This window comes from Gymnodraco acuticeps, unplaced genomic scaffold (assembly GCF_902827175.1).
Source record: "Gymnodraco acuticeps unplaced genomic scaffold, fGymAcu1.1, whole genome shotgun sequence".
Lineage (NCBI taxonomy): Eukaryota > Metazoa > Chordata > Actinopteri > Perciformes > Bathydraconidae > Gymnodraco > Gymnodraco acuticeps.
Genome location: NW_022990652.1, coordinates 460053 through 486885, shown reverse-complemented (window position 1 = coordinate 486885; position 26833 = coordinate 460053). Strand labels below are relative to the sequence as shown.

The window sequence follows — 26833 nt, the reverse complement described above, 5'->3', positions numbered from 1 at the left end:
TGATCTCTAAATCATGTACTACCTTCTTATAGGGCATTAGATACAAACTCCAACATCCTCTGAATGATTTGAAGTGTTTTACAGCATGAATTATTGCTTTCTTCCGCTGAAATATAACACCTGCACTCCTGAAAGGCCAACAGCACAGAAACTATTGATTGGCTCCGGTTTATTACATATGTACAATGTAGGCATCAGGGGTCCCACAGAAACAGAAAATGTCAAAAACCAAAGTAGAAAATAAAAGGAAAAAAATGCATCTAGTATTTTATAATGTTAATTTTGGTAAATTAATATTATCCATTAACGTTGTTTGCGTAAAATACAAATAGATAAATAGATTTTAAATAAAAAATGTAAATAATGTAAAAATGGTTGTGTACTACTGGCGCTTACAGATGCTGTCATCAGACTCTCTCATTAACAGCAGTCTGGGTTTTAAATATCTCCTTATTTCTGTGCCGCTGTGATCACCTCGCCTCTGTGCCGTATGATGGCCGTTCACACAGCCGGAGGACATATTCCATCTCTGGCATTAACTGTGGCAAGCATTACGATGCAGAGAGCTGATAATGTTTCTTTATCTAATCCTCTCCCTCTTCACCATACAAATGAAGACACTGATTAACTTCAACACTTGAGTCTCTTCTTTCTCCCTTTTTTTATTTATTTTTAGCCCTGTTGTTCCTCTGCGTAACAAATTGAATTAGAATGAGAGCTAAGAGCCACAATTTACTTTACTATCTGAGGGAGAGAAAAAGAGAGGGGGGAGGAAGGAGAGGGAAAATAAAGGAGAGGGTGTGACCGAGTCAACGAGGGGTGAGGAGTTCGAGCGAGGCACCGACACTCCCACCAGTGATGTCACACACAGACAGTGGGAGCCCTGGTGTTAGATTACAGTGTGTGTTTACTCTGTGGCTTTCCTTTTTATGAAAGCCATGTACTAAATATAATTACTTTGCAGCAGGGTTGTAAACTTTTCCACTCATCTAACCGTGCCCATGTGGGCTGAGTGTACAAGCGGGCGTGTGTTTGTTTTTTTAAATAGAATTGAGCTGGATAGTAGTTAAAAACATATTTTGAATGTCCCCAGTCTGGAATTGCATGTGTCATTTATACAACATTGTACCAATTAGACTCAAATGGTTTTCTTTGATATCTTGAACTGAGATATCGGATACATCACCAAAAAAAAGGATTAAAAATGACACCTGCCTTTTTTTGTCTTTTGTGCAGAGTGCTCACAGAACTGGTGTCAAAAATGAGGGACATGCAGATGGATAAGACAGAACTGGGGTGCCTTCGAGCGATAGTCCTTTTCAACCCAGGTAACTATCACCATGTGTATGCTGGCATTTGCTGAATCAGAATCCTGCAGGTACATGACTGGGAGCTGTTGTAGGAGAGGGAACGTAGCAATTGGTTACAGTAAAGTGGTGGAGGAGTGAGTCCTAAAACCTGGGCACTTCCGGGTTCCTTTGCCTCAAAGTCAAGGGTTTTTGGTTTAATGGTTTGTGGTTATAGTAATAGACATTTAATAGATTTTGGATTTTTGTTCTTCGACATAAAATATCTATGACAATAAATACTACGGCTACAACGGCCGAAAAAACATTTCCATTAGGAGAAATGCGCTGCAGCTTTTTCGTGTCTTTTATATTTGCATCGTTTTCGAAGCTGCAGCGTGTTTCTTCTACTGGAAATGATTTTGACCATAGCACGTTTGCACCCGTCGGACACCATTAAATACCCCACTGATGAACGTCTGAGGCTTCTATGTTTCATAAAAACGGAGGTTGCTAACAAATGACTAAATAAGACTTCTAAACGTCATAATGCCAAACACTTAGCTAACTGAGTGGTGTTGACGTCTTTAAAAATCCTAAAAGTGCTGTCAATTTGTGGAGTTTATCCTGATGAAAAACAACGTGGAAATATCTCATTTGTTCGCTACAGAGCTTATTTTTTGCTAAAATCTAATAGCAACTAATAAATGCCGTTGGCTTTTCTTTGAGGGAGCCCTTGCCATGCTAACTTCCAGGTCAACCTACGAAAATATATCATCCCTGAAGAACTCTATTTGAATTCAAGAACACAGTTGAACCAAGCTCCGTGTTAAGCATCCACAATACAGTGGACATTTTTTCCAATATGTGATTGTTATTTCAGATCAATGCTGGGTTGTTGAGCGCCTTTGTTCAACACTAATGCATTCCTGTGCAGTTGGTCTTTTTATTATTTATTTGCTCCAAGATTTATCTGTGCCGTAGATTTATGTGCAACTGTTTCTGCACACAGCTGATACTAAAATAGCTACTCATTAAGGACTTGAAGCTAAGTGATACTCCAACCAAAAAATGTAGTTAAGTGTCTCTCTTCCATTACGCTTGACAGTTGGTTGTAAAAAGTTAGGAGCTTCTTTATGGACTCAGCAGGAATTTGGTTGTGATCGAATCCAACAGCAACAACTTCTCACAGTGAGAAGAAAAGTTTCAAAACATCCAGAGAAGCCTCACAACCCGCGCCTACAGAATAATCCAGAGGGGAAACTATATATGTTTCACATCGACCTTTCAAGCAAAGAGTTATAGTCCAAAACGTGTGACTTGGCTTGACCTCTTGAATGTAACCGGATAATTAGGAACTTTTGACTTTTCTGTGTTTTCTTTGAACTTCTCTTGTGAAATCGGAAATGAGGTAGAGAGCTGAAAATAATAGCTGAACAGGACAATAATAATTGATTGTGCTCAAACCAATTCAATCTTTATTTAATCAGGAAATTCTCATGAAAATGTGTCCAACAGCAAGTTCTTTAATTGAGGCGCAAGTCTTGCCAAGGCATGTGTCACGCCTGCTATCAGCCTGTTCTGTATTTAAACCTCACCCATATGGCACCAATCAACCCTATGGATGTAATCCCAAGTTGTTTAACGACTCCCTCCGTCCTTCTGGTGCCACTGTGGATCCGTCTACCCCAAACACTGATCCTCTGTGTTTCACATTTTGTCCAGGCCACATCCAGGCCCGGCTTCACGTCTCGGCCCAGTTCCTTCTTAATTAGGGGTTCGCAAGACTGCTCTGACGGAAAAAGTAGAGGGTTGGGTGGCACAGGGGATGGCTAGGCAAAAAAAAAAAGAAAAGCCCTCAGTCCCTCGTTTTCCCACACTGTGCCATCGAGTCCGGCCATTAACAACAAGTGTTCATTCATTTTTGATCAAAAGTGCAGCGCTTTGTTCATCACAAAATGTTAATCAATGATGCGTTTGTGTTGGGACTCAAAGATGAGTCCGCCGGCGGGGCTTAAATTAGCGCAGGCCTAATTGGAGTAACCCAGAATGTTGTGACAACAGCCCTCCGCCAGCCTGCGGGGTTAAAACTCAGCTTGTAAGTTAGTGAGGCTCTGCCCTCTTTTGTATGCTAATGTTAGTAGCCATTTGAGCAATTGAGTTTCTCTCTGATTTGAACAACTAGAAGAATACAAAGTATAAAAAGGGTGTTCACATGCTTATGAAAACATACTTTCTTATAGAATGGTGCAGGAATGAGTCCTTATCCCGGGAATGAGTTAGCATTTTAGCTCTTTTGGGTTTCCTCTTCTCAAAATCTATGTTTTTTTGTGGAGTTTTTGGGTTCGTCATTAAATTCCTCACTCTTAAATGTTTTAAGCCTGTACATTTCTGGAAGAGGAGGTTGCTTACAAGGGACTAAATGAGACATAACGCTAAGACAAGTTCCCCTTTAGCTTAGCGGTGTGGTGTGTAATAAAGCCACAATGTTGTAGCCCATTTATAGCATAATGTTAGCCATTTATTTTAAGCAATTGCACTTACTCTTCAACAATTATAAACATCGTAGAACAGATGTTTGCTACATGCCTTATTCTCCGCAATATTCCAAAATAAAATAAAAATGTACCATTGTCTTTTGTCGAGGCTAACTTCCGGGTCAGCTTACAAAAATACTTCATCACTGCCCCATTGTTTTGTGTTAAATATTATTTGAAGGGTTGCTGTTTTGTGTTTGTTAATATTTGTTTGCATCTGCTCCACAGACTCTAAAGGCTTGTCCAATCCTGGTGAGGTAGAAGCTCTGAGAGAGAAAGTGTACGCGTCTTTAGAGGCCTACTGCAAACAGAAGTACCCCGACCAGCCTGGCCGGTGAGAACACAAACACAGAAATGACACTGTGCTAATCCCCACATTCATCCTCATTTGCCCCTTTCTTCATACAGATAACACCTTACTCTCTTCGGTTTATTAATTCAATATTAGTTAATGCCAGAATACTTTTTTTTTTAAAGACTAAAGTAAAAATAAGATTCTTTAGTAATACAAAAGACTAGCTGTGAAAAATGTAATGTTTGTATTTTAGGCCTATTAAACACCTACATAAGAAGACTTTGAAAATACTTAAGTATTTAGACAATGTGTCCTAGACAATACAATAATATTAAACATTTGACAATGGATGTTTTGTCATATCAAGACAAAGACTGACTTAAGATCGCTAGGAAGGATTGTTATGAACAGCTAACACCAAGCAATTAAGAACAACTCTGGCTCATATTTTATTCCGACATAGAAAATGTGCCTGTGACAATAAAATCGCTAGTAAAAGTAGTATTGTATTAGGTTGCTTTTCTTTTTTCTGTGAGGTTTGAAGTGAAACCAACTTGGGACTAAATGTTCTTAAGTGCACAAAGTGTTGCCTCGTGAATATCATTCCTAGTTATAAAAGTACATTTGTACGTAAAAGACAGTTTTGCTTCAGGATCATTTCCCCACCCCTCCCTCTTCCTGTCATTGCATGATGCCATTTATTTTGTGTCTAACTTGGCTCTTCTGTGACAGATTTGCCAAACTGTTGCTGCGGTTACCGGCGCTGCGCTCCATCGGCCTCAAGTGTCTGGAGCACTTGTTCTTCTTCAAGCTCATCGGCGACACGCCCATCGACACGTTCCTCATGGAGATGCTAGAAGCACCGCATCAAATGACATAATAGCAGAGAGGGTTGAGCCCTCCTCACCCCCTCTCCCCCTCCTCAAACAGCCCTGGTTTGGGGTTCTTTTTCAAAAACAATCTCCAGCAGGGGACAGATTGAGTAATGACTTTGGATGGAGAACCTCTTCCCATCCCTCCCTACCCTTTCCCCTTGAAAAACAATGAATTCTTCACGTCTGTGGGTCGGTTTTATACCTTGTAAAAATATATAAATAAGAAATATATATATAAGACAAATCACACGGCAACACATGGACTTAAAGCGGACAAAAAGAAACATATTGAGCCATCGTTTTCATCCTTGCTTTCTCCTACACTTGGACGAGATTAAGCAGAGGTGATCAGGTTTTTAACACCCACAGTAATGCTTGCAGGTATTTTGAAGAAAATAAACGGCGATGTCATATTTGGATTCTCAGCGGGACAATCGTGGATTTAGAGAGCCTTGGGCTGCTTCGGCATGGACCCGAGCCCTTTCTCTCTTTCAGGACTACATTTTTAGGGAGGGACGCTAAGGGGAGGGGGTGAGGACAAGGTAAAGGATATTTTCCCACCTGGCTCCTGAACACGTCAGGTCTTGCACTAGCTGAAGTTTCCTGGAGTCAAACTCAGACTGCGAGTGCTCAAAACCCTCAGGACTCAATTCCAACAAATGCAACCATGTCTTACTCTGTCAGCACTGTGCGACCCGGGTGGAGGACGACGAAAGACTTCACTAATCAGCCCTTCAGTTAACGCTGAACAATCCGTGCTGAGGCACACAGGAAGACCCGGCCGTTGTATATTAGCTCTAAGCTACACCATGCTCTACCAGGCTACCAGCAGGCACAGGAACAACATTTACCATCCTTATTTCGAACAATGTTGGACCTTTTGTCGGCGGTCTCCCTGCTCCTGTTTTCGTCCCTTCTCCAACCTCTCCACATCTCATTTCATGTGAATTTCAACACACCGTTTTTTTACCACCTCCACACTCAGAAATCCCTCCACGCAGCGTGTGTTTCCTCATATCTACCTGTACAGAAAGTTACAACCGTACACAGTATTGACGTTATTTTCACTTGTGATTTTAATGCACAAATACCTCTGTTTCCATCCCTCCAACCCTCAGCTCGTTGAAGCATTTGAGGGAGAAAAGCGCTCAGCCGAGCCATTGTTTGTTTATTTGTATGTTATTTGGCACTTAACCTCATGACAGCGGAGTTCCTAAACGGAGAGCTGATGTGATCTGCCTCCTGAGGTGGGATTTGGCTCGATCTTAAACGCACCCCTGATTGTTTTATCCACCTCTCTCTGCACTTCTCTGGACCACCAAGTGTCATTCACGTCCAACTGAAATGTTCGTTATGTATAGTTTGCGTTATGCCATTTTCCCTCCTTTTTCTCTAAATGCTGCAGCTGCTGCAAAACTATGCATCTAGTGCATTGCCAAAGATTGTCCTTAGAGCAGGTGTGGTTCAAACAGGTGTTTGTGAGGTGGGGGTCCGATAATATCTCATCAATGTCATTTTCCTCACTATTCAAACATTGAATAGACATCTTGTATTGTTTTATCAGCTATCAGCCCTCATTGAAAGGTGTTTAATGAAACGGTGAGACAAAGCAGAGTTTAAGGACATGTTAGCTAGTGCCGAGAATGATATAGGATAAAAAAAAAAAAAATCAGAAATATCTTTTAGTCCTTTTTATCCTACATCTACTTATTCACCACTCTTTCATAAGCACCTTGACACTAACTGGACCCGAAGAAGAAAGAAAAACCCTGAGCACTGTTTTCATCAGGCTTTCATAAACTTAGACAATTGAAGGTCTTTGGGGTATGGAGTCTTGAGTGTGCCACTTCAATAATACATGTTTGCAAAGTGTTGAAAAAATATAAGATTGTTTTAGTTTCAGTGTTTCTTACATTTTGCAATCATCTGCTAAAATAATAAATAAATGTTTGCTTATTTACAGATTCACAATTGGATATTTAAGCATAGTCATACTACTAGTTTTTGATTAGGCTTTTATCGCAAATATATGTTTTTCATGTGACGAACATATTTTATATCACAATGAATTTGCCTGTTGCATTTATATTTACAGTTTCAATGTGGTGATTACTTTCATTTGAAGAGTCGTATGAATAAGCAGCGACATAGCAACATGAGCTTTTATTAGCTGGCTGTTTGGCTTCTGATCTTGTCTCCAAGCAACATTTTTAACAGTTATGTTTGTATTTGTCAACGTATTAATTGATAAGGAAAAAGTCTGAAATTATTTTGGTGGCACCTACGGGACTCCATACTCCTATTGACTCCGACAAAAGACGCTAATGAAATATCGACAAAAACATGTTTTTCATAACAATTGGTGTCCAGTTTCACAGTCTAGGCGCCATTTAAAAGCTTCAAGCGCCCTCTAGTGGACGAAAGGTAGAACTGCGACGTTACTTGAATTTTCTAAACGTATTTAATCTGACAAACAAAAATAGCACTTTCTGACTGCGTTATTATCATCGGGCTCAGTTACACCTCCGTTTCTATGCTTTAAAAAAAAAAGTAATAAGTTCAGTATTGGCTTGTAGTGTTTTTAGACAGTTTCTATTACAAACTATCCAGGTGACAGTATTGACAGCCAGTCTGAGCTCAGTTTACAGTATTTATATTCTGGATCAATTGTTCATAAATTGTCAATATGGCAAGGAAAATTAACTCTCTTTGTAGGACTGGGATGGATTTCCTTTTTTGGAGGATGGATTTAAAATCATAACAGCAGATATGAAGCTTTTTTTTGGACTGGATGACCTAACTTTAAATTGAATATCCTCCCGCTCCCTTCAGCCTGGTGTCTCTTGGCTTACTGTGATTGGCGACCGCAGGGCTCTTACTTAAGCCATAAAGTGAATAATGTGCGAGCTCACCCACCCATGCAGGAAATGAACAGACAAGGATCTTCTTGACCGATAAAAAAAGAAAGGATCACCCGCATGAATGCTTTATAACATAAAGCTCTATTTTGTTAATATGTATATGTGTATATATTTATAAATATATATCGACAGATCTGTTCCTTGAGTATTTCCGAACATTGAAAGAGGGAGTCTTCTCTGACCACCAATATCAGAGGGTTTCCTTTTTTTGCTATTGACTTTATAAAATCAATCATGATCAACCAGCAGATTTAAAAAGTATTAGCTTCTCAGCAGATCATGGGACCGCAAAAAAAAGAAATACAAAAAAGTTGAAGACTTTAAACCCTCTGAAATGTATGTGTTGCTTAGCAGTTGTATGTTGAAAAAGTGTAATCAGGAAATCAGCTTGTGACACAATCACTGCTTTCTTTGTGCATAGACTGTAAAAAAAAAGAAAAGAAAAAAAACACTTTGAAAAAAAGATCTATTTTTGTACAAAGGTAATTTTATCCCCTTGCTTGTGTACTCTGTTCCCTTGTCCTCCTGCGGGCTGTCGTATACGTCGTGGAAAAGCTTATTCAACAAGGCAATTTTCAGATTGAAAGTTTTAAAAGGTGCGAGGAGTCGTCGGCACCTCCTGTCGCCTTTACTTTGCCATTTTCAACCTGCAAGACGGGAAATGTCTTTTCATTATATTTGTCCATTTTTTTAAAAAGGCGATGGAGTTTTTGGTCATCTGTTCTTTGTGGGTTGTTCTCTGATGTTCTATCTTTCATGGACAGAAAAAATGGTTATTAAAAAACTCAAAGTGAACTGACTGATGGTTGATTCTGTGTGGAAGATTGTCACGACTCGTTAAACATACAAAACTGGTTTTATTCAGGTTAGAGCTGTCAAATGCAAACATGTATTCCACAGAAATCCAGGTTAAGTACAGAGGACAGATGCTGCTGGTGTGTAGGACTACAATAGGAGCTACTGAAGCAAATAAAGACTAAAAAACACAATACGTCAATGTAATATGTACAAATCTAGACGACAATATATCTGCATTTGGTCACTGTTATAATAAAACATTAAATTCTCAAAGGGGGCTTTAAAAAAATGTTTTAATGGTACTGTCAAGCTGACTTTTTATTGACTAATTCTTGGCTTCCAAAACTTCAGATCCTGGTTTATTGCCCTAATATGACTTACAAACTTGCAATAAATCTTACCATAGTACACTTTTGAGGTCTGGTATTTGATATCAGGGGGGGGGGGGGGGGGGGGGGAATGAATGGATGTGCCTTTCGGAAAAATAACAGCCATAAGGATATTTTGTTCCTCAATGTTGATGTTAAAGTCACCTCATTGAAAGCCAATCAACAATTACACAGACAATGTGAAAAAAATAAGGCAAAATAAATCGTAGAAAGGCCAAATAAGCACTACATTTATTGTACAAGAGCAGATATGGGTGGTGGGTATGAAGCCCGGGACATCAGGGGTCAATGCAGTGTCAATAATACTGGAGCACCAGAACAGAGCATCAGCATTGTATAACAAAAGTCTTGAAAAAAAAAGTCCCTGTGGAGGCAACAAAAACCTGGCACGCTGACATGGGAATATATCGTATGTGACGAGGGGAACGCGTCCGCTGCAGAAGATGTGGGGTGGTTTTTTCCCGATGATGCTGTGTCTCATTTGGTTCTCCTTGCTGGGTTTCATTACGTGGAAGCCCTCTGCATCACGCAGGAGCTCTCCTTTAGAAAAAAGTCCTTTCTTACAACAAAACAGGAAAAAAAAGGAATATGATCGGCCCCAAAAAGAGCTTAGCAGTCGCTTCTCCATAGCTTGATGGTTTTGTCGTTTTCTAAAGCCGCAGACGCGATGATGTTCTCTGTCGGGTGGCAGGCGGTCGATATGACGACGTCTGAGTAGGAGACAGGAAATAGACGGGGTCGATAACAGCGGTTATATATATATATATACAAATAAGATGTCTTGAATCTAATTCTAAAAATGTGTGTGTGCTGTACCTGTGTGGCCCTGGAGCTTCTGCACGATCTCCTTGGTCTGCAGGTTCCAGATGTACACCATGTTGTCCTCGGAGCCGGACACGATCCACTGCAACAGAGCACACGCTTAGCTTAGCAACATTTAGCTTTTTTTACGAAAATGTGGTGAAATATAAATGGAGAAACTGCATGGTTGGGGCATTATCACCAGGAAGGATTTATTTAATCATGAAGGTCAAAACAGACCATACACTTTTTATTAATTTCTTACCTTTCCCCCAGTGACTGAGAAATTTGCGAATATGCAGTACTTCTCGTTTTTGTGGCCGCTGTACGTTTTCAAGCACTGAAATGTTGGAGGAAAAATAAAAAGTGAATTCTTTGCATTAGATAATCAGAGTTATAACCATCAGCAGCAGGTAAGTAAAAAATAGTAAACAAATGAGGAGAAAATTAAATACAATACGGTTTGGGTCTTAATGTCTTTAACTACATGAGACTGTTTTACATAAATCTAAAAAAACAGAAACAATCTGAAAGATTATAAAAGATAATAATTTAGTATTTAAACTGAACGCTTACCTTTCCTTTGCTGTAATCCCACAGCTTCAGCGTGCTGGAATACAAAAAAAAACTATAGTGTTAAAACACACCAACATTTTAATAATTTCATCTGATGTGTATATTCTGTTTTTATAAAAGTGCAGCTGGTGCATACTGCCCTCTGCTGATGAGCACCCTGAACAGCATAATGACCACTAAATAAATTAAATACATTAAAACATATAGTTTACTACTCACTTGTCCAGTGTAGCCGCCAGGATGTATTTTCCATTTGGGGAAAACTTCACAAAGGACACCGGAGGGTTATCGTCATCTGATCAGAACACAGTAACAGGAGTAGAGTCAGTACAGCATCATTAATGTCTTATTTCAAACAGAAACAATTATAATTGTTTGGCACTCATCATAAGACAATTTCCAAACCTTTTCTGCAATTAAATACATGAGAATGGAATCAGTACTCAAACAAGATCAAGATTTACTGCGTGATCTTACCTATGAGTGTCTTTAAGCACTGGCCCGATGCTGTGTCCCAGATTCGGCTGGAAAAATAAAATAAATAGTTTTAAGATGACATTTTGTTGTTTCGCAAGACACTTAATATATAAACACACTGCAGATCTTTGTGGGTTGGAGGTTTTGTTTATTTTAAAGGGGCCGTATTATGCTCCTTTTTGTATGTAGTGCCTCCACTGTGACATGTTTCCATGCTTATTGTTCAAAAAGCTTTTTATTTTTCTCATACTGCAGCACCTCTTTTCACCCTCTGTCTGAAACCAGAGTCCAGTCTGCTCTGATTGGTTAGCTGGCCGGCTCTGTTGTGATTAGTCAACTGCTTAGAGATGTCCCGACCCATAGCCTCACATACACTGTGTTGGAGCACTAGCCAATAGAAGTGTTGTTGTTATGTAGTGACGTCACTATATTACAGTGGCTAGCCGTCAGGGCCCTCTGTGAGGGCCGAAGATATTCTAAAAAAACATTTTTAAAATATTTTTTTGTTGTTACATTTTTCATTAGTTTTACCAAAAATAACTTCATTTAAAATAATATTTCCAAAGAAATAAATCCTTCGAATCTGCCTGTTCAGTTTCTGTTGGAATGTGAAGGGTTAAATGCCGTCTCTGCGAGTTATGTGAAGACCGGAGGGCTCGTTGGTCCCTCTCTACATTCACAGAGGGCCCGCTATAGTAACTCAACGAGAGAGTAATGTCAAATGACAGTACAATTGACCAATCATATCTTCCCTCTAAATGGGTGGGCTTTATTTTCGCGGACTTTATGACAAGTTCCGCCCGCTGTGAGGTCTATGCAAGTGGTGCAGTGACGCGTCCTAAAACCCGGAAGTAAGCTTCGCTCGGATTCCCTCGACAGAAAGCAATGGGATTTCTCCATAGGATTTTGGAAAATAGCTGGAAATAAGGTCTGTGGAAAACGAACCTGTTAGATAAATGCACGTTTTATTCAGCCGGATAATATCCACATGTCTTCCCTACTTTTATTATTTTTGAATCATAAATCTAATCGATAGATTTATGATCGATAGATTTATGATTAGCATAAGTTCGTTCATGATGGCTCACTTCAGTGATAGTGATGACATCGTTGCGAAATTATTAACCGAGTCATTTTCAAGATTGAGTTACAATGATAAACTGGAGTGGCAAAGGATCAGCCGAATGACCCGCCATCAAGTGCTTCATCCAAAAGGACAGGAGGATGGACTTTGTGTTTGAGTGATTTGATCATCAAAGGTAGGCATCAGTCATTTTCAATGCGGGCCGCCGTGCCGACTTCATTCATTTGTAATTGTTACTTGGCTGTGGGTGCCCTATCATGATAGGTGTTTATATAAATGGTGTTGTTTTGTGTGGTAGAGGGTCGCTGTCATTGATGCGTTTTGCACCCCGGGCGCTGTTTTGATATTCCGCTGAAGTATACGCTGTGACGTAATATCTCTTCTTTTTTTTCGAGGTGTCAGAGGGCCTAGGTATAAAAGTCACGGCTCGCCACTGCTATATTAAGACACCAGTCAAATTGAGGCGTTTCAGAGGGGGGGGATGTTAGCCTTTGCACAACAACCGGCTATATAACACTACAGGAGGGAAAACCTACAAAGCATAATCGGGCCTCTTTAAAACTGAGCTGCTAATAAGGGCCGCAGCTGGAGATTTTTAATGTGCCAACTGTGAGGGCAAAAGAGGCGACATGATAAGTAAATGTGAACATGTAATGTCGACATGTGGATGTATAAATACAAGTTAGTTTTTACCAAAGACCATCGTAGCTGCTGGACACGATCAGAGAGCCGTCTCTGTTGAAATGAACCTGCAGGAGGAAAAAGATAATCACATTACTGTTACAGGTTTATCTCAAATCTAGAAATGGGTTAATAACTAACTGAACTTACAGCTGAGACAGGGTCAGAATGTGCCGGCAATGTTTTCAAACACTTCCCGGTCTTCACGTCCCATATCCTTACGCTCTCATCAAACTGGAAGCAAAACAATCACATGATTTTTTTTGGTAAAATGTCTGCTCTCCATTTCCTGCGTGTTTTATATCAGAAGCTTCTTCTACTCACCGATCCTGACACGATGAGGTTGGATTGGGGGTTGAAGTTGCAGCAGAAGACGTAGTTGCTGTGACCTTTAAGAGTTTTTAAGCATTTCCCCTAGGAAGAATAGAAGCGTGGCGTTAAAGAATGACATTCTCTCAAGCCCTGATGTATGGTGGTGCATGATCTGTGGCACGATCTGCTGGTTTAGCCTGTTATACGAATATCCATATCATCTCAGTTTGATGAGTGTCGATTAAAGCGTTCCCTTACCGAGCTGACATCCCAGATCTTCAAGGTTTTGTCGTCCGATGCCGACACCAGGAGGTTGGAGTCAGAGGACCATGCCACGTCAGAGATACCCTGAAGGATCATGGGTAATAGTTAGGAACATAATAGAACAGCAAGGATCATACCATAGCTCACTACTAAAGTGATGTATTGTAACGGATACATAAATGTAGGTTTCCAGGAGTTTTTCAAGAAAAATAATATAGTATGAGGGCAATACTGTGGCGCTGATCTTGTATAGATGTAGCAACGTCGGAGCTCCGTAAAAACAAATGTCTATGCCGTCTTATGCTCTATTTGACACAAGTTTCATATTTTTGGAGTAATTATATTGTTGTGTACGAACTAATGCTGTCAAAATTATCGCGTTAACGGCGGTAATTCATTTTTTAATTAATTGCGTAAAAATATTTAACGCATTTAACGCATGTGCAGAATGGCCCGCCCCATACCTCCCACCAGTGGCAGCGACTATGGCTGGGGTAGGCTACAGCCATACCAAGAAATGGCTTAGCCCCACCATGAAAAATGATGTTAAAGGAAGCAAAATAAAGTCCGCCAACTCGCGGAGTAAATTGCACAGACAGCAGTTAGTAAGATTGATTTCAGTAGCCACTTGTCTGGAAATACCGAAGACCAGAAACGGTTTTGAAAACTTTTGTCACGTAGTGATCGACTTCTCAATAGAACATCTTTGATCATGTCTTCTGGACAATCAGAATCAAGATAGCGGCGTGGTGTTGTTGCAGGAAGTCCCGACGGAGAATACTTTTGCTGTAGTACAGGTAACACATAACTGGTACGCAGGTTATGTGCGTAATCTGAAATGCGTACCGTCACTTGTGTCACAAAGCGCATTTGCGTACCGACGTACTTGTGAAGCTTTTCCAGAAGGCGGTTAGATCACCGGACGACAGAGTCGGTCTCCGTGTGCACAGACAGGGCTGCTGTTAACGTCGGTCTGTACAACGGAATTGTGCCAAAACTACGCCAACCGGCTGCGGAGGGAGACTCCCCCCCCCCTTCACTGGAGAACTGAGCTAAAACAGCTGAACACAACGTTCACACTCTGTGGTCAAGAAGTACTCCACGAGCCGCCGCCCCCCCCCCCCCCCCCCCCCGTCGACTTTCCTGAAGTACTCCCCCGTTGATAGAAATCAACACGTAATGAATTAAGACCCCACGGTTTGATGATTGATAGGTGTGTGTGTTGTCTTTCATTTTGACACACAGAAAAATGTTATAATAAACATAGATACTGTATGTTAAATGGATATATCCGCCTTCTTTCCATTCCCACAACAATATACGTAAATAAATGGCATATTTTGGACATAGTTCGAATGGTGATTAATCATGATTAATTAATTTTTAAGCTGTGATTAATCTGATTAAAAATTGTAATCGTTTGACAGCCCTAGTACGAACAGAAATATAGTTTTCTTGCATCACTTTAAAACAGATCTGTGAAATCTGCATTTTGGTATGAGGGCGCACGCCAAAAGTAAGAGGGCACAGCGCCCCTGTTACCCGGTTAAGGTTCAAATCACCTTCCTGTGTTCTTCACATGGGTAATGGGTCATGACAAATACAATCCCATTAATAAAAAGATAACCAAAAAGGCTAAAACAATGTGCAGCAGTAAATATGATGAATTTGTTTCACTCACAAGTTTGTGTCCGGAAATGGTTTTCTCAAACTTGCCGTCATACGCGCCCCAGATTTTGATGAGTTTGTCAGCCGCTGTCAAGAAAAAACAAACATGTATTTAGTGTCGTGACAACTTTTTCCTTTACGCTACAACGACTATTTTGTTTATTTTTGAGGAAGAAATAGTTAGCACATAATACAAAATAATAATAATGAAAATAAATGCAGCACGAATTTACCGTGGCGCATATGTGATTTAAAGCAAACAGGAAAAGATAAAAAGGACTCACATGAGCTGGCGAGCCACTCTCCGCTCGGACTGAACTTGACGGAGGAGACCGCTTTGGTGTGGCCCGCTAGTGTGAACTTCAGGCTGTAGTTTGGCTTGCCAGGTGCAGACTATCAATGAAAACAAAACAGCACATTTAATCACATTTATCAAAACATGATACCATAGGGAAAACAAGTTAAATATTCTCAGATGTTCTTCCCCAGCATACATTTATAATCAGAAATCCTAACCTTGCTTTGACTGGAAGATGACGATTGGACAACGGGAGGTTTCGTGTCAGTCTCTGGTTTCTTATCTTCTGTTGCCATGGTGAGGAAATGAGCATCAACTGGGCACGATCCTAAAACAGAAGACATTTATATTGAAATAAGTTTAGAAATAAAAATGTTATATGCAAGAAAACCAATATAAAGCAAAACAGCCGGCAACCGGTTTGGATGTATACTGTTTTTTGGCATGAAATAGCCAAATAGCATTGTATAATTATTAATTATAAGGAGTCAGCTATGCTAGAGAGCACATTTTGATGTGCTAGTATGGTATCATCTACAAAATGTGTAATTACAATATTTGCAATGGCTCGCCTCAAAAATAACTTGATATGTAAGTAACTAATCCCTCCAAGGGATACATACCTCATTTCATTTAAGGGAATTTCAATTGTTGTGTACAATATGGGCCACATGTCATCGATACAATGACATGTTATTCTTATCATGTCAACCATGACAGCTATGTTATACATTATACACTTCATATCTATGCAATGCAACCGTGGGAGTGCTAATCATTTCCAGTAAAGACTTTAATAAAAGGCATTTGTATTCGTCTTTAGTTGTTAAAAAGCCATGAAGCGAGTTGCTTTCTACTTTAGCATAGATAGCGTCATCCATTAATGTGGCTATTTCAGCTAGCAACTAGCTAGCTAACGTTAACTGGCCTTGTTAAGGTGATATTAACATGTTATGCAGTCAGGTAACACTGCATAACATACTAGTTGGTATAAATGACAAACACATTTACGTTTATTCGTGTTTTAATACAATACATTTGAAAATAATGAATTTTAAACAAAGGGCGACACGGGATCTCTTCGCTGGGAAGTTCAACTCTGACAGTAACGTTAGCTATCATCATACTGCATACATTTATGATTTTAAAACAGACAAATAAAGATAGCAACTCCATCTTATATGCACTTGTTTATTATTACAGCTAACAGCAGTGTGACCATGTAGCCGTCTGTCTTAAATCGATGATGCTGTTGACAAATTGGCTGATCTGCCACGGATGGGCCCTCCATTCAAACAAGGAGGAATCGATCATAAAACGATACTCACGGGGATGTGATGCTGCTCCGCGATCAGATTGATACTCCGCGTAAAGATTGGCAGGAAAAAGCACGTATTTTTATTTAGACAATCATGGAGACCGCATTGAACTACTTGGCTCGCTCCTGGATGCTTGCCTGCTGGCTGCGAGGAGAAGCGGGGAATGTGGTGTATGGTGGTGAGTACAGTACTGCGCATGCGTGTTATCCTCAGAAGTAACGGGAGCTAACGAGGGACAATTAAGTGTCAAACGCAAATTTGGACTATATTTACCTATTGTTTTTCTTTGGGTATAGCACTGGTTCTAATGTGGCCTTGCTGAGTGTTTGGTCTGCAATGGGTAACACTTTACTTTCACCGTTGATAAAAACATAATAATATTGAATAGATAGAATATGGGATTTTAATACAGGACAGAATTTGAGAGTGCCACCATACACCCCGGCCCATAGGGGGCAGTGTCCTCTCTGTTTACTATCCGCCTATGCAGCTATCGGAGCGGGGAACAAGAAAAAACAAAGCACGTTTCTTGCCTTAGGTTTGTTTTAGTGCGAAGGTTTTCAGTTTCAAAGTGGGTGTAACGGTTCACTCTGGAGGTAACTACTGACATTTGCAGGTGGGCATGTGCTAGGTGTAGAAGCCTCTAAAGCAAGAATTGTCGTTATTTTCACAAATATATGTAAACAAATGTCTGAACTCGTCCACAATGTATTTCGCGACGTGACTTTCCCGCATTCAGTTGTGTGAAGATGACAGATAACGTAGCTTTTAACATTAAGGTGAGCTCTGCTCAAAACAACACATGGTGAAAACTTAGTTCTGAAACTCGACGTTCTAAAAAACAAACAACGCATAATTTGACCATTGTATGCAACTTCCTATGCAACTTAGTTATGGTAAGACTATTCCTTACTTTTGGCGAACTACGTTTTCTTTCGACGGCTAGCTAGTAACATTTAAGCTAACAACACCTGGGTTAGTTATAGCATATCACAGGTAACGTTTACTCAGACACTTTCAGCCGTTTTAAAAACCTGTCAAGCTAGTTATTTGCTTTTTGTTGCGTTAAATGTAACGTGTAATGTCAATAACTTAAAGTTAGCAGGTTTACTTATTGCTGTAATTCTACAGTACTTTGGGCAAACGCTACCTATAGAGCAACGCATCGTATAACATCTCTTAAACGGAGTGTAAATATCTATAGATTACCTGTTGCAACTGATTAAGCTTATTGAGTGAACAAATAACATGTATTATCAATTACCTATAACTTGTCATTCAAATAACACATTGCTACATTTGTTTTACATAAAATAACAACTAGTTGACATTAAAACAACAGATGAAAAAAGTAATATAAGATATATGTGTCCAAAGAGTAATGGCTTTTGTCTAGCTGCATTATGTCTTTTAACATTAAATGAAACGCATGAATATCATAAAGCTGTATTATGTATTTCCTATTGCATACAAAGTTCAACTTTGACATGTTCCTATGGTAAGAAGTGTGTTTGTTGGGTCTGTGCTTGTTGTCAGACTTAAATGTGATAAGGTAGACTGACCTTCAGTTTTTTAGAGGGCACATCTCCAGCATCCCTGATTTGCATCCAAATAAAACAATTGGACCATAGGTATGATGTGATTCTGTTTTAATATCCACAGATCACCTTTTCTTGTATGAAAACTATGAATGAAGTGAGCCGGCCTTTGAAGACCTGACATACGGAAAATACTGAACTCATAGGAGACAGCAGACACCAGGGGAGGCTGTGTTCACCTATCAGAGCCCAGCCTGGCGTCATCATGTCAGCAGATGCGAACACGCACCCCCCACGTCTCGTGAATCCTCCGCCCCCTGAAGTGATGGACCCCAGCACTCCAGGCCGGAGGACCAACCAGCTGCAGTACCTGCACAATGTAGTGATCAAATCTCTGTGGAAGCACCAGTTCGCCTGGCCTTTCTACCATCCTGTTGATGCAGTGGCTCTGGGACTACCAGTGAGTAGTTTGTTAATGTTCTTCAAACTTTTTTAACATGCTTTTATTAATGGCTGAACAGAATTCTAGTGCAATATCCAAATCTCAATAAAGCAAAAATATGTACTGACATTCTGAATGAGGTATTGTGGTGCTGCTCAGAGTCACGGCCAAAAATCCTTATTTAGTAGCAATCCATAGTCCATCCATCTTCTCCCGCTTATCCGTGGTCGGGTCGCGGGGGTAGCAGTTCCAGCAGAGAGCCCCAAACTTTATTTTCCCTGGCGACATCAACCAGCATATCCATCCATTTCAATCCATAGTCATTTGAATATATTTGTAATTGTCTTGACGGTGCACCTGTTTTTAATGACTACAATGTCACCCTATTCCCTGATCTCTGCCTATTATATTGGAATGTACGACACAAATGTGATCTATATTGTAATAAACAAAAATGATCTTGGAAGAAGAAACCTTTTTAAAATGTTAGACACATGACTACTAACAAACAAATCGACACGTGTGTATTTATTTATTAAGTTATTCAACCCAGAAATGCTAAATCTGCCTTTCTATATATACAAAAAAACTTCTACAGCTATTTTAATATCATTATACCTGTTGCAAGGACGGATTAATGATATATGATAATCATCCAATCCTTTTTAAAAATGTGGCACTAAATCAAGGAACACCCTATTCATCTAACAAATGTACTCTTTTCTCCTTAATTAGGACTACCATAAAATTATAACATCTCCAATGGATTTGGGAACCATCAAACAACGACTTGAGAACCGCTTCTACTGGAGCGCAAGTGACTGTATGCAAGACTTCAACACCATGTTCACAAACTGCTACATCTACAACAAGGTGAGGAGCTTATGAACGGAGATACAACACTACCCTGGTTAGCCTCACAGAAACCATTTCCTCAAAGATGTCCCTCTTCCTGTCTTCAGCCCACTGACGACATCGTGCTGATGGCCCTCGCTGTGGAGAAGGTTTTCCTGCAGAAGGTTTCCCAGATGCCCCAGGGAGAGGTGGAGATTTCTCCACAGGCGGCCAAAGGGAAGGGCAAGAAAAGTAGCACTCCAGGTAACTGACAGATGCTTCACATTATTATAGTTATTTGAAGGAGGAGGAATTTGTATCTCATAAATGTGTTCACGTGAAGAGGTTTTACTCCCCTCTGTTTATGGCTATAGAACAAGACCTTCATTATTTGTCCTATTTAGAAGACGGGGTGAGCGGTGTGCAGCCTCTAGTGGCTGAAATGAGTATCGCAACAACAGACATACTGAAATGATCCTGAACATTTACAAAGATTATCATTGCACCTTTCTTTTTTTTACTCAACACAAGATCATATTTTTCATGAGACTTAAAGAGGACATATTATGCTCGGGAACTTTGGGAGTCTAGCTTTTGCAGACCATTTACGAGATCCCAGGATGTGTTTTTATTACATGTGCCAAGTGCTAGGACTGTTTTAGGTACTAAAGCTTTGATGTGTGCTGCTACACTAGCTTGGAACACTATGCAAAACAAATTGAAACTGAGCATTTTGGTTCCCTTGCATCATTTTAAAGCTCAGATAGATGACATGTTATTAGACATCTGTCATTGTGAATAGGTTGCTAATGTATACCCCTGTAATTATGTTGTATTGATGTCCTTTTTGTTTTCTGTTGTTTTTATGTGTAACCAATGTGCTGCAGGTCTCCCTTGAAAAAGAGGTCGTTGACCTCAATGGGATTTTCACCTGGTTAAATAAAGGCTACAAACATTTACATGCACTAAAACCTATATAAATCAATAAGGCCCTTTTTTATTTCTTTTACCTTGTTTTTCACATTTTTCCTTTTTAAATGGTGTTTACTGCGTGTAATGCAGGTGGGGAGAATGTGACTGCTGACACATGTTCTACGGCTGCATCGCCCACATCTCAGCCCAGCCTCAGCTGCACCACCTCCAGCCCCCCCCTCGCAGCCCAACACCCTACACTCACCATGTTAAAAGTGAGTCATCCTTTATGTCTCTTTCCCCTTAATTGTAATATTTAAAAAAATCACAGATCATGAATTGAGTTATGACTTTTCTTTTATTATTTTGTTTGCCAATGAAGAAGAAGCACGTGAAGCGGAAAAGAGACTCCCCCTCGGATTTCTCCTCCGCAGGCTTCACCAGTTTGAGTGATTTATCAGGAGGCAAGAGGAGACGAGAAAGCACAGACCTCGGACAGGAATTAAGTGAAGAGAATAATCAGCTCCAGTATTGCAGCGACATCCTGAAGGAAATGCTGTCGAGGAGACATGTTGCCCACGCCTGGCCTTTCTACAAGCCGGTGGACGCTGAAGCTCTGCAGCTCCACGACTACCACCTGATCATCAAATACCCCATGGACCTCGGGACAGTGAAGGTATCAGCTGTTTATCACACCAGAGCTGCACACGTCATCTTAATGTTATCGAAACAGATTTAAAAAGAACTGCAACATGCACACTTGTATGATATATACAGAGTGTATAGATAAATGTATATATTTATATAGTATCCTATGTTTAAACATGTTTGTTTTTTTACCAGTAAATTGGTCTTTTACACTGTATTCTAACTTATTCTGTATATTTTTAATAGTTTATAAAAAACTCTACAATTTTTCCTTCTAATGTTAATATGTATAACGTTACTATTTAATCTTTTTGTTTTTTCTTGTTGTTTTTTTACTTTGTAATGTCTTGTAAACATGCGCCTCGGACAAAACCATTTCAAAATGTTGGATAAATCAAATAAAAATACCCTTTTCTAATATTGACTAGTGCAATATCCAAATCACAGTAGGCTATGCGTAATATTAAGGAAAGGAAAAATATATTTAAAAAATCATATTAAACAAAAATATGTATATTATTTGGAATAAGGTAAAGAGAAACCTACAAAGGTTAAGCTACAGACAAACACATCTTTGGTCCTCCTAAAAGAAAAATCACACTATTCTAATTTATTATATGTTGAAATGATTATCTTAATATCCCTGATCATATTATATCAAAAATAAATAAATAATCACTATTAGTTGAACTCTTCTAAATGGTGCAGCCCCAATTCTCTGTTGTCTGGATGACTCTTCCTCTGTATTCCCAGAGCAAGATGTCTGAAGGGCAGTACACGGACGCTCAAGGCTTCGCTGCAGACGTCAGGCTCATTTTTTCCAACTGCTACAAATACAACCCTCCAAATCACGACGTGGTCATCCAGGCCAGAAAACTTCAGGTGATTACTTCAACTGTATACAAGATCATTTCAAAATAAATGTTTTCTATGTCTGTTTGTAACCATGTGTGTGTTGGCTTTAGGGTGTGTTTGAGAAGTGGTTTGCCAAGATGCCAGAGGAGCCGGTGGAGATGCCTTCACCAAAGAGTGCAGGTTTTGGTGAAATCAGCACCAACAGCTCCTCCAACCTGGACTTAGAGGAGGAGCGGGCCACTCGACTTGCTGAGTTGCAAGAACAGGTGGGTGCAGAACAGGTGGGTTTCTACACAGATCTCCAACTCTCATTTTCTCCTTATTTAAATGGTTGACTTCCAATTCAATCCTGAGGGATAGAAACCTGAGTTACTCTCGGCTCCGCTACTTTCCTTTGATTTGTAGAGAGCTGCAGGAATATCTTAGTAGGAAGTTAGCAACGCATTGGTTCCCTCTACAAAGAGCCAATGGGATATTTCTATTGAATCTTCAAATATTTCAGAAAATAATCCTGAGAGGAATCTCCACAAATCCCTTTAATGATATGAATCTAAAACCTAATGTTGGGCTTTTAAAAAAAACTACCGCACAATCAAGTGACTTAAGAAGTACGCCATTATGCTAAAGGGAGAATTAGCCAGTTCTTAGCATATGCAATTTTTAACACACATGAAAGCTTAAACCTTTACAAATGGGATATTTACTGACTTATTTAACATCTCTTTAGGTTGTGTTTACCAAAGATGAACAAGTACTGAATCATTTCCAGACGTTATAACTCATTCCTTCACCACTCTTTTGACTTCCTGTGTAATGCAGGGTTCTTACGGTCATTAAAAACCTGGAAAAGCCATGGAAATTCAAAATGCAAATTCCAGGCCAAGTTATGGAAAACAATATTTTTCCCAAAGTTTTGGAAAAGTCATGGAAATGTAACTAAAGTTGCATCAAATATAATTAATATTTTAGCTAATCGCCAAAATAGTAATACTATAATGATAATAAATACTGTATCGTATAGTAATGAAACATAAAATGGCATTTAACTGATGAGGTATTTTGCTGGTGAGAGATTTTAGTTGCTTTAGCGTGTAGAAGCTAGCAAGCCTACTATTTGATTTGTTTGACTGTAGATAGGCACAACATGTTTCAGACCTTATTTTCCTGTTCCATGTTAACATTTTCAGTGGTACCGCTGAGGAAGAGTCATTTTTTTGGTCATGGAAAATTAGGTAAAGGTCATGGAAAATCATTGGTGAAAAAGTGTATGAACCCTCGTAATGACTTTAAAAGGTTTGGCTTTCCTGGCTAACACACAAAACAAAACATATACCCATTTTCAAATTAGAATAAAATATAGCTGAAAAACCTGTGTGCTGTAAATTATAATGTAAATACATGCTTAGCTAAACTTAGCCTAGCATACAGTCATTTGCTCGATAAGACTCCCTCGTCTCCCTTATGGCTCATCCGCTTCTTCTTACTAGCAAACAGGAGCTACTCACTGACTTGAATATTTGCCTGATTCTGATTGGTTACTGCATAGCACCACAAAACCCATTTCTGTTGACACTACCCAGCTCAAAGCTGTTCACGACCAGCTCTCTGCCCTCTCTGACGTCCCCGTGATGAAACCTAAGAAGAAGAGAGAAAAGGACAAGATGAAGAAGGAGGAGGAGAAGGACAGCAGGCAACACAAAGGCAGCCCGAATCCCATCTCCAGGTACAACGTTTATCATAAATAAACACTCATTTTCATAGCACTTCCATATCATAATAAAGCTTTATTTATATAGCACTTTTCCTACAACACGTGCCGCTCAAAGCGCTTTACAAAATAAACAAGAAATTCCCCTCAGATTATTTGCTAAGAACTTTACAGGTACGTGCAGCAACATATAACATTTGATCAGGTTAAGAGACACAAGGAGGTCAAAGGTATGATAATACAAATACAATAAATGATGGTTTCTCTCTGACAGATAAGACATAAGACAACTGAGTCGATGCAACAATATAAAATATAAAACAAAGTGAACATATAGGTACAACAGAAATACAAATAAAAAGATAATGGTAATAAAAATGCCATAATTCTAATAAAGGTTAAACGATTAAGAAACAAATAAATATTGCCATTGAAGCATGTTAGATTAATGAAATACGATAACATCCTTTTAAGACTTATAAAATAAAACTATTTAAAGGTAGGTAAATAATAAAGACTAAAAAAACATTTAAAGTGGGGGTTTGCTAATCTAAATAGATGTGTCTTTGGAGTTGACTGATTCCTCTTGAATTCCAGGGAGTGGACGGCGACCAAAGAGTGGGACTCGGACGATGAAAGTCTGCTGATGACGTACGACGAGAAGCACCAGCTGAGCCTGGACATCAACCGGTTACCGGGCATCAAGCTGGGCAACGTGGTGCGCATCATACAGACGCGAGAGCCCACCATGCGCGACACCAACCCCGACGAGATCGAGATCGACTTCGAGATGCTGAAGCCGTCCACCCTGCGCGAGCTGCAGCGCTACGTCCAGTACTGTCTGCGCAAGAAGTTCAACAAGTTTCAGAGTGAGTAGTGGGATGGAAGTTCTGAGCAATGTTACTGGGAGAGAAAGAAAACTGTGCTGGAGGACTGAACTGCGTTCTTCTCCCATATAGAGTGGTGCAGGAATGAGTCCTAAATCATGAAATAAGTTAGCATGTTACCACTTCCTGCTCCCTCGTCTCAAAGTCAACATGTTTAGATGAAATAGAATCTGTGGTTAAATACAAATTGCGCTTTCCAAAAGATGGCCAAATGAGACTTCTAAATGTCATCACTCTGCAAACGAGCGGTGATACCAGGCAGCCATGTAACCGTGATGTCGTTCCTTTATAACCGTACGTTAGCTTTTTACCTCTGTAGATTGCATTGATGTTTCGGAAAGGATCAAAGTGGCGTTAATATGTGGAGATAATCACAAATGTGATTTTGCAATATTCCAAAAGCAAATGGAAGAATCCTTTGGCTTCCTATATATTTCTGTGACAAAAATACCGTCCGTCGACTCTGCCCTTCTCTATTTATCCCATGGGAGCCTGCCTGCAGGCGCCACTCTCAGGACACCTCCACTCTCAGGACAGGAAGTGCATGCACGCTAAGAATTACAAAATAAAATCACCACTTTCCGAACAGGAAATGCACGCTAATACAAAATAAAATCGCACTGACACTTATTATATCTATATATATATATATATATATATATATATAAATATATATAAATAACATCTTGTATTTTAATTACACCCGCTAGACAAAAGTGGAGGGTTCGAGAAACAACCGTGTTTGCCGGGTGCACCGCAGCGGGGTGGAGGTTCCAGCCGGGACCCTCTGCGGGACCCGTGGTGGGACCCCTGAGTCAGACGGTGCGTCTTGGTCACGCTTCATATCGGCCGGCCCGGGAAGGAAGAGACACGCAGAGTGGGGGAAGTCCCCCACCCCAGTGCAGCACACCCTCCCAGCCATCAGAGTCAAACCCGCAGTTCGGAGGAACCGACCGCCAGAGCACCGGCACTAGGCCGGGCCGGTGGAGGCCCTCTGATGGTGGGTCGCGTTTGCTATTCGATCAGTGAGAGGAGAAGAACGCAGCAAGAATTGTCAAAATTCGTTAATATATGGATGAGTGGGGGGGGGAACGGCTGGACGCAGGCCGTGGGGGGACACACGAGACCGGGCAGTGTCCCCGGTAGAAGGAACCGGGCGAAATAGCAAAAAAAAGTTAATTAATAAAACCGGCGAAAATAGGCACTCGTGAGGCGGCAGAGTCTCCTGTCAACTCCCGTTACATTCCTCCATGGCGTCATTTGAGTGAAAAATGGCTCCGTCAACTTTTACGAGAACCATGCTGGGGGGGTCAAAAGGGCTTGACCAAGGCCGACCCAAAGTGCATGGTGAGCGGACTCATCACCTCCGTGATGAGTCTCCATTGTGATTTGAAAACTTCCATCAGACGAGTCCTTCGGGGGGCGTGGAAAAAAACGTGTTCGTCAGAATCGTCACTTCCTGTCCTGAGAGTGGAGGCCTGCAGGCAGACCCCTCTCATTTATCCTGCGTAGGGCCTGCTGTAGCCTTGAGTCATTTTGATGGCTGTCTTTGCTATGGGATTATATTTGGGAGAATATAACCGGTTACAAGGAGGAACCTAAAACCTATTTAAATGATTTCTAACATGGAAAGGACAGTTCGATATCAAAATGTGAACTACAAATAAGTATAAAGATTGAATATTTTAATATATGTGTGTTATAATCAATATGAATTAGTGCACAAATGACAACCTTGGTGCCAGATATTTGAATTGCATCCGTATCATTTACCTGTTGCTTCTCCTCCTGTCCTCCAGAGAGAAGCAGGCGAGCAGCGCAGCATCACGTCAGCGGCAGCAGCAGCAGCTCCTCAGATTCAGACAGCAGCAGCTCCTCTGACTCCAGTTCAGAAAACAGCGACTCCTGACAGCTTCTAATGTTTCTATTTATTTCTTCAAAAGAGAGTTCCTCAATACCGTTTTGTATTTGTTCTATGTTCTAAAATGTGGAAAATTAAACTTCCCAACACAGCATTTGTATTCAGCGTGGATTTTCTCCCTCTTTCTTCTATCAATTGCAATATCCGCCTCGACGGTTTCTTATCAGATAAATACATTCAGTTCTGAGCACCCGGGTACATTTCATATAATCTGAGTTTCAACCAATATCCTGTCTCTGCCACTCATTCAGCCCAAACACTTTGATGAGGGTTTTCTTTTCAAAATATAACACTGACTCAACAGCAGCTTTTAAAGTTGTGAGAAGAAGCGTTTAGCGGTAGATCATTTCATTATGAATATGATGAGTTCATTATTTCTATTGTAGCACATGATTACCAGCAAAGATATGAAAGCTCAAGTGACCTCAAGTTTATTATTATTATTTATGAGCTGCTATTATCCATATCTACTTATACTGTAGAGCTATATAGTTGGCAGTTTACCTT

The 26833-nt window shown here is 40.1% G+C and overlaps 3 protein-coding genes across 6 annotated transcripts in view; 2 read left to right on the top strand and 1 right to left on the bottom strand.

Annotated features, from left to right (window-relative positions):
- Window positions 1-8709, top strand: part of rxraa (retinoid X receptor, alpha a) — a 97480-nt gene extending 88771 nt beyond the window's left edge. For both annotated transcript variants that reach the window (XM_034229490.1, XM_034229489.1), the window contains exons 9-11: window positions 1237-1328; window positions 4052-4157; window positions 4851-8709. In XM_034229490.1, the coding sequence (XP_034085381.1) occupies window positions 1237-1328; window positions 4052-4157; window positions 4851-4998 (346 nt within the window). In that variant the 3' untranslated portion in view covers window positions 4999-8709. The remainder of the gene's footprint in view (window positions 1-1236; window positions 1329-4051; window positions 4158-4850) is intronic.
- A 42-nt stretch (window positions 8710-8751) lies between these two features.
- Window positions 8752-16761, bottom strand: wdr5 (WD repeat domain 5). Its single transcript, XM_034229491.1, has 14 exons — window positions 16591-16761; window positions 15481-15590; window positions 15249-15357; window positions 14978-15051; window positions 13291-13380; window positions 13045-13134; window positions 12871-12954; window positions 12733-12788; window positions 10956-11002; window positions 10698-10773; window positions 10479-10512; window positions 10168-10242; window positions 9918-10005; window positions 8752-9811 (listed from the first exon to the last, which is right to left on the bottom strand). The coding sequence occupies exons 2-14, from the start codon at window positions 15556-15558 to the stop codon at window positions 9711-9713; spliced, it is 1002 nt and encodes a 333-aa protein (XP_034085382.1). The 5' UTR covers window positions 15559-15590; window positions 16591-16761; the 3' UTR covers window positions 8752-9710.
- Window positions 16762-17066: 305 nt separating this feature from the next.
- LOC117554898 (bromodomain-containing protein 3-like) lies at window positions 17067-26418 on the top strand. Of its 3 annotated transcripts, none has more exons than XM_034229485.1 (11): window positions 17067-17177; window positions 18244-18579; window positions 19297-19434; window positions 19524-19659; window positions 20458-20582; window positions 20690-20983; window positions 21709-21837; window positions 21921-22091; window positions 23391-23533; window positions 24116-24387; window positions 26205-26418. In XM_034229485.1, exons 2-11 carry the CDS (start codon window positions 18385-18387, stop codon window positions 26312-26314), a joined length of 1713 nt encoding a protein of 570 aa, XP_034085376.1. In that variant the 5' UTR covers window positions 17067-17177; window positions 18244-18384; the 3' UTR covers window positions 26315-26418. The 3 variants fall into 3 exon arrangements, with proteins under 3 accessions (XP_034085376.1, XP_034085377.1, XP_034085375.1); XM_034229486.1 differs by having other exon boundaries at window positions 17074-17197; window positions 21921-22076; XM_034229484.1 differs by having other exon boundaries at window positions 17074-17197.
- Window positions 26419-26833: the final 415 nt, after the last annotated feature.